The sequence below is a fragment of the Mitosporidium daphniae genome (genome assembly GCF_000760515.2).
Source record: "Mitosporidium daphniae strain UGP3 chromosome Unknown contig-194, whole genome shotgun sequence".
NCBI lineage: Eukaryota > Fungi > Microsporidia > Mitosporidium > Mitosporidium daphniae.
In genome coordinates this window covers 1-6,114 of record NW_013546629.1, presented here as the reverse complement: position 1 = coordinate 6,114, position 6,114 = coordinate 1, and the positions used below count along the sequence as shown (strand labels likewise).

General features: G+C 42.4%; 4 protein-coding genes across 4 annotated transcripts; 2 read left to right on the top strand and 2 right to left on the bottom strand.

Annotated features, from left to right (window-relative positions):
• Positions 1 to 866: 866 nt before the first annotated feature.
• On the bottom strand, positions 867 to 2,207 carry DI09_194p40 (uncharacterized protein; the record flags this gene model as incomplete). Its single annotated transcript, XM_013383258.1, has 1 exon — positions 867 to 2,207. One exon carries the CDS (start codon positions 2,205 to 2,207, stop codon positions 867 to 869), a length of 1,341 nt encoding a protein of 446 aa, XP_013238712.1.
• A 32-nt stretch (positions 2,208 to 2,239) lies between these two features.
• On the bottom strand, positions 2,240 to 4,489 carry DI09_194p30 (uncharacterized protein; the record flags this gene model as incomplete). Its single annotated transcript, XM_013383257.1, has 1 exon — positions 2,240 to 4,489. The coding sequence occupies one exon, from the start codon at positions 4,487 to 4,489 to the stop codon at positions 2,240 to 2,242; it is 2,250 nt and encodes a 749-aa protein (XP_013238711.1).
• A 134-nt stretch (positions 4,490 to 4,623) lies between these two features.
• DI09_194p20 (uncharacterized protein) lies at positions 4,624 to 5,450 on the top strand (the record flags this gene model as incomplete). Its single annotated transcript, XM_013383256.1, has 3 exons — positions 4,624 to 4,803; positions 4,828 to 5,059; positions 5,086 to 5,450. The coding sequence occupies 3 exons, from the start codon at positions 4,624 to 4,626 to the stop codon at positions 5,448 to 5,450; spliced, it is 777 nt and encodes a 258-aa protein (XP_013238710.1).
• Positions 5,451 to 5,613: 163 nt separating this feature from the next.
• On the top strand, positions 5,614 to 6,099 carry DI09_194p10 (uncharacterized protein; the record flags this gene model as incomplete). The annotated part of the gene is made up of 1 exon (XM_013383255.1): positions 5,614 to 6,099. A coding segment is annotated over one exon (486 nt), but the record flags the coding sequence as incomplete, so codon positions are not given.
• Positions 6,100 to 6,114: the final 15 nt, after the last annotated feature.

Here is a 6,114-nt window from a genome sequence, read left to right as displayed (position 1 = left end):
TAACCTCTGCTTGTTGCAGTTCAAAACTTGAAAGGTAATATGGCCCACATCGCATGCTACCTTGAAGCAGTAAATTGATTCGTAAAAAATAATGCTCATAAGTATGGAAGAAAGAACAAAATCCATTGAAGTCTTGTGATCAAAAGCAGTATGTTGCGGGAAGTTTGGCGAGAGTGCTGGGACCACATCCAGTTTGGATAGCTTATTGTTTTCAATTAAATGGCGACAAGCAGAGGTTACATCTGGTTCGAAAAATGAATAGTAAAATCGGCTGGATAAAACCACCCCTTGTTTTGCAGATAGAGCCAAGTCTGCCGATATAGTTGCATCGGACTGGGTATTTGAATGGCAGGTCCAATATTCGACAAGATTCCTCCATCCATCTGAGGGCATTTCCTTGATGGTAAGCGGATGGCTGGAAATCAAAACAGAACACCATTTGCAAAAAAAATATCGAGCAATCGGATCAAACACCATGTATTCAGATTCATTTGGGAACGCAAGGCTAAAGTCCTGCAGGTCAAATACCAGCGTAACCACGGATTTCGAATGATGGATGTTTTTTATGTGTCCCAACCGGTGAAACTTTCCGTGTAATAACTGAGATGTAAGGGTTATGGTAAAATGTTGTGTATATTCGTGGTGAAAGGGAAATTCCTCTGCCGGCACATCACCCGTATGCCGCGTGGTAAGTGTAAAACAATTTGCCTCCTTAAAAAGAAAGATCTTGCTGTTTTCACAAGTTTTACATTGCGCACGTGGGGCACATGTAAACGTCAACTCCAAGTGAGCAAGTTTAATATTTGGAAAAAGAGACAGACCTGAAAATTCGACCTTCATAAAAAGATTTTTTAAATTAGGGTTATTTATTCGCCAATGTCGGCATCATCTCTGGGAGCGGAAAGCTTCTTTCTGGAGGGTCCACCTCGTTTGGGCCTGCTATCTAGCTTCCGTTCTTTCTTTGCTAGATCCTGTTCCTTCAAGGTATTTACTGCCAAACGAATGGCCTCCGATACCCTCTCGTGAAGGCTCATCGCACTATGCTTGTCGATAGGAAACTCGTCCAATTTTTTCCCCAACAAGACCTCAATACGCTGGTATAGCTCAATATCGTATTGAGTAACCATTGTAATCGATTTTCCAGAACGGCCAGCGCGAGCCGTTCGACCCACCCTGTGGATATAATCCTTCGAGTGTGTGGGGATGTCATAGTTGATTACCATATCAACGGACGGAATATCAAGACCCCTGGATGCAACATCTGTTGCCAAAAGAATAGATCGTGCCCCGCCTTTAAACTGAGATAAAGCCCCAAGCCTTTTTGGCTGCGGCAATTGCCCATGTAAAGGGATGGCAGAGAACCCAAGGTTTCGTAACATAAGTGCCAATCGCTGCGTGGTGTGGCAAGTAGAAGTGAAAATAATAGTGGACGTGGCAGAAATATCGTTCAATAAATAAACCAAAAAGGTTTCCTTGTATTTTGCAGGAAGAAATAGATAATGCTGATGCAGCGTAGAGACGGTCGAGTATTTTGTCGCAACCTCCACACGGACAGGATCAACAAGAGAAGCGCGCTGCAACTTTGCAACCTTACTGGTCATCGTAGCAGAAAACAAGAAGGTCTGTCGCTTTTGTGGAATCACCTTGAGGATTTTGTCAATGTCAAGCCCAAAATCCATATTTAATAGCCTGTCGGCCTCATCGAGTACAAAAAATCGCAGTTTTTTCAGCGAAAAGCCTCGAGTGTTTTCGATGTGGTCAACCAGCCTCCCGGGAGTTGCAATTATTATGTGCGGCTTTTTCGCCAATGCAATCGCTTGCGCCATCATTTCAACGCCGCCTACGATGATGCAGGTTTTCAGCTCAATTGAGGCGCCCAATTTTTCAAAGCTTTCCGCTATTTGAATCGCCAATTCACGGGTCGGTGCAAGAACAGCTGCAAAAAAAGGCTGCGGACTTTCTAATAGCGCCTGGATGATAGGAAGGGCAAATGCAGCTGTCTTTCCAGACCCAGTCTGAGCAAGGCCGATAACATCTCTACCTTGCAATGCATATGGGATTGCTTCGGCTTGAATTGGAGTTGGCGTAGTGAATCCCAAATTATTCGCTGTCTCACATAGAACGGGGCATAGTCCAAGCTCAGAAAAGGACTTTCCTGCCGGCGGCGGACTATCTGGCGAATCCGAACTTTGGAATTCTTCCGGCATCAAAAAAGCTAAATTTAAAATTTTTATTTTTGCTAAAAGTTATAATAAGTTATGCCCTCGGACTCTACAATTTGCCTCAGTATCATTTTGATCTTGTTATGTCTTTGAGCTTTCGTTTCCAAATCCTGAAAGTTTGTTTTATGCTCGACCGTCAGCCTTAGTCGCATTTTGTCGCCATCAACGTCAAATCCGATCATGACCACTTTTCCTGTGAAATCCTTTTTACTTTCCTTTAGTTGCTGTTGGAGATTTGTCCTGAGAGCGGCAACCTTGTCAACAGAAGTTGTGGATGAAATAGAAACATCAAAACACTCCGCTTGAGCCCCGCTTCTTCTTATATTAAGAATTTCTTTGCTTATCAATGATTGAGTTGGCACAAATATCAGCTGTCCATCCCATCGAAGGAAAGTGCTTGTGAGGAGATCAACGTTGACAACGGTAGATTGTTCCCCATTTAGCATAATATCATCCCCAACGTCGTAAGGATGCGTAATAAATAGAAACACCAGATCCTCAAATATAGCCTTTGCAAATCCTCCAAAAATAAACGTAAAGCCAAGCATAAAGGTGCCAATGGACGCCAAATATACGCCAACATTATACTGGAAAAACGAAAGAGATATTACCAAAGAGATGCAAGAAGCAATACTTGTGAGAATGGCATCGAGTTTCCGCACAATTTGACCGTGGTCTCGCAACGAAGTCTTGATGGCCTGTTCTTCTTTGACCAGTGATAACGCAAGGTTTTTTAGCTCATTTTTGGATATCGACCCCGATCCATCCATGTCAAATAGCCTAAATACATCCTTATAAATATCCTCCCTAAAGTATGGTTTAAAGGCATCTTCAGTGATATCTTCACATTCAGATGCATCTTTGAGTGAAGAAAAGTAGAGGTAAATAGACTTGGCCTTTCCTATGGCTTCCAAAGCTTCGGGGCTTTTATCGTCAAATCCCACAGTCTGAGGAGAAAAGGACGAGATGGTCTTCTTTTCCAACTTTTCTGTTGCCGTTAAATCTATAGCCTTCAAATCGAGTCCAGCTTCGACGTCATAGCCTCTGCCGATGGATGGGGTCAACACTTTAAACGAAAGCCCATTGTTGCGACTTCCTGCTCGCACTTTTGAAATGTAATGAAGATCTTCAAAATAGGTTTTCTTCAACTTTAACTCGGAAATCCTGTCGGCGAAGGCAACTTTGTGAAATCTCACGCCGATGATTTGAATGAAGCTTTTTTCGATTGCAAGAAATATAGAAAATACCACTAGGCATTTTGTCAAACTGTGTATGATTACCACGTTCCCATCGGTAATGGTCTTGACGAGATTGGAAATTTTTGATCCGTCAAGTGCCGCAGAAACCTTTGGAGGAAGATTGGGAAAAGAAGACATCGTATCTGAGGAGGAGCTTGGGGGCTCCTTATAATAAAAATCTAAATTAGATTTCGGATTTTCTTTGAAGGACTCACCGGTGACCGGATCTTTCCAAAGAGGAGGATTATTGTCGACCAGCAAATTGATCGTTAAGATGTGGAAAGAAATGGTAAAAATAACAAACCCCCAATACGATTTTGTTCCAAAAAAGTAATCCAGCCATGCAACAAAGCTCTTCCCAATACCTCCGGGAAGGTTATTTGGAATGATTTTGAGCAGATAAAGAAATATCTGAAAAACAACGGGACTTATATAATACAAAACCACAGTAATGATATAATAAAGAGAGTACCGGCACATCTCCATCTTCCAATTTAGCCTGTTTTCTTGTCTTTCCAAAAGAGAATACATCTCAGATGGCTTTGGCTTGAATAATAACATAACAACAAGAATGGCGATAAGAGCAGGGCTTATAAACAAAAAAATCCTGCTCATCTGGCCGAATATAAAGAATAAGGAGCCAAATATCCCATTTGCTCTTTTCTGTGACTTTGATGAGAAACTTCCACTATTTTCGCCCTCCTCTTCATCTCCCCATGAAAACGGAGAGGATTGCTTTACTTCAGGAGGCCGAGCAAGAAAAGAAGACCTATTGTCTGCTTTGGATGGGGCCTTTTCTTTTTTTTTATTTCGCAAACTAGAATCTTCAACATCAGTAAGATTGGCTGGGACCGATGGAGTTGAAGAAGAAGCATCATTTTCGGCCTCTGAAAGGTTCCCAATAGGAACAAAATTGGAGTTAGACGCTTGTTGATCCAAAGATTTCTGGGCTTTTTTTAGAGCCTCTTCTTCTTGCTGATGCATATGCATTGCGGTAGCCATAGCATTTACCGAGTCTTGAGGAGGCATGACTATAAGAAAAACTGGCATCGGCGATTTGAGCTACAAATGTGAATTAATTCATTCGTCAAAGAGATGTCCAATCAAATGGAATATTTTTAATTATCCCGAAATTCTTAATCTTTATTTGAGGCCCCAATTTTATGTCTGCCAGAGGAGACCGTTCATCAAGAGGAGGCCGAGGCGGAAAAAATTTCCAGTCCAAGGCCGCCCTCCCACCCAGCATCCAGCATAGCATATCTGGATATCCATCCTCATATGCAATCAATGCGCTCATGGGAGAGGTGCTTGCACCCAAAAAATCCTCAAAGCCGCTGTTTCCAGTGTGGCTTATTTTCTAATGATAGGAATTTTCGCTCCCGATTCCGGAGCCAATTGTCCCCAGAATTAAAAGACTTTTGTCGATCAAGCAGCAATTGGATGCGATATTTGCCAATTCTGCATATCACATCGAAGAGAAACAGCCTCCCAAAAGTAGCGTATTTGAAACGATTTATTTTGTAGAAGTCCCGAGATACTCGGACAAATATGAGAAACCCGCATCATCAAAGCCGAAAATCCATGACATTCACATTGCAAGTAAGTCGTGGATTTATCATCAATAGACCTCAAGGCAATCCCGGAAGAGCTTCTGGCAGTGTATAGACCGGAAAAGGCGTTCCAAAAAAAAATTATGTCAAGTTTGAGCTTATCTTTTGCAGAGGATATCCAAACGACCGTCTCGCCGATCCAATTTTTCAGCTTTCTAAAAATTGACGATCTTGAAAAGGAAGAGAAGCAAAGGGATTCCATGAAAGCCACCCTTGAAGATACCCCCAAGCAAGAAACACTCGATGAAGAGGATGCTCCCGAAGAGTTTGAGGAGGAAGAAGAGGAGTTTGATGATAACGACTATAATGCCAACTACTTTGACCCCGAGGACGATTTTGGCGGCGATTTTGATGACGGGGACGATGGGCCTATCTATTGACGATGGGCATATCTATTGAAGATGCGCCTATTTATTGCAGATAGCCCTACCTATTGATGGCGGTCCTATTTATGTATGAGAGCCCTGATGTGCACATTAAACTCTTGAAAAGTTTACATTCCGAAATGTGAGAAACTTTAAATTCCAACGCTCACTTGCAGCAATGACAGATGATGTCGGTATGGAGGAGCCATTCTGCTTTTCGTTTCAAGAAGAAAATGGCCAAAAAACACTGCAGCAAAATCTTGACTCTAAGGGTAACATTTCAAGGCACTTCCCTCCCCTACCGCCTATTGACGAGATTATTTTAAAAAAGATCAAAGACCATGTGATGACAAATACGGCTTTTCCGGTTGCCGGGTCTGGATGCTTTCCATCCATAAAGATCCACGTGCTTGATTCCATTTTTTGTGCGTTTAAAGCCACCTTAGATGGCAACAATGGTGTCAAAGTCCTAGGCCATGCTGAATCGCTATTGGAGTGCATATCTGGATCGGATAGAAAGGTCCTTATTGTTGCCGATAATAAGACAAATTTTAATGCGCTCCTTGCACCTATCCTTGACTTGGTGAGACGTCATTCCCTTTCTTGTCTTGTGTACATCCAAGGCGGTTGCCTTATTTCGAGCTTGAAAGAATGGGGAAAGGCGGTAAATTCTGCAGAT